Source organism: Terrapene carolina, unplaced genomic scaffold, assembly GCF_002925995.2.
Source record: "Terrapene carolina triunguis isolate 2854851 unplaced genomic scaffold, T_m_triunguis-2.0 Scaffold192, whole genome shotgun sequence".
Classification (NCBI taxonomy): domain Eukaryota; kingdom Metazoa; phylum Chordata; order Testudines; family Emydidae; genus Terrapene; species Terrapene triunguis.
The window spans coordinates 3,682,391-3,683,248 of record NW_020664543.1 but is presented as its reverse complement, the minus strand read 5'-3'; the positions used below and the strand labels follow the sequence as shown (position 1 = coordinate 3,683,248).

Below are 858 nucleotides of genomic sequence, written 5' to 3'. Positions count from 1 at the left end.
GATGGGGCTGGTGGAGGGGGGGTGAGCACCCTATGGAAAGGGATGGTGACTTGAGGGGGCCCTAGGGAAGGGGATGGGGGGGTGGGAAGTGAAGTGAGGGGGCCCAGGGGAAGTGAGGGGGCCCTGGAGAAGGGGATGGAGGAAGTGAGGGTGCCCCTAAGGAAGAGGCTGGGAGGGGAAATGAGGGGGCTCTATGGAGGGGGAGGGGAAGATGAGGGGGCTCTATGTAAGGAGAGGTAAATTTTTGGGGGAGGGATCACCTATGGCATGTGGGGCCCTATGGAAGGGGCGGGGCTCAGCACGTGGAGACCCTATGGAAGGGGGCGGGGCTCAATGGGGAGGTTGCCCTTGCCCCTCACAAAGATGGCGGTCCCTGAGGCAGGTTAGCAAATGACCGGAAGTCCCGCGAGCCCTCCCAAAGATGGCGCCGAGCGATGCCCCCAGTGCCCGGAAGTGTCGCTGTCCCTCCCAAAGATGGCGGCGGCACCTGTCGGACACGTCACGGGTGAAGGGACGCTCAGGGACGGACGGCGGCCGCCCAGGGTCGCGCCCAAGATGGCGGCGGCGGCGGCGGGGCCCGGGCTGCCGCGGGGCACGGAGGCGGCGGCGCTGTTCGAGGCGCACACGACGGTCGAGCTGCGCGAGGTGGAGCGGCGGCTGCGGGCGGGCATCGAGCAGAAGCGGGAGGAGCTGCGGCAGATGGTGGGGGAGCGCTACCGGGACCTCATCGAGGCGGCCGACACCATCGCCGAGATGCGCCTCAGCGCCGAGCACCTGCTGGGGGCGGTGCGGGGCCTGCAGCGCGGGGCGCCGGGGCCGCGGGGCGCCCGGGGGGGCCCGGGGGCCCAGGTGAGCGGG

General features: G+C 70.5%; 1 protein-coding gene across 1 annotated transcript in view; it reads left to right on the top strand.

The window, feature by feature from the left end:
• Nucleotides 1-530: 530 nt before the first annotated feature.
• Nucleotides 531-858, top strand: part of COG1 (component of oligomeric golgi complex 1) — a 14,291-nt gene continuing 13,963 nt past the window's right edge. The window contains exon 1 of the mRNA XM_026654565.2: nt 531-853. Coding sequence (XP_026510350.1) covers nt 556-853 — 298 coding nt within the window. The 5' untranslated portion in view covers nt 531-555. The remainder of the gene's footprint in view (nt 854-858) is intronic.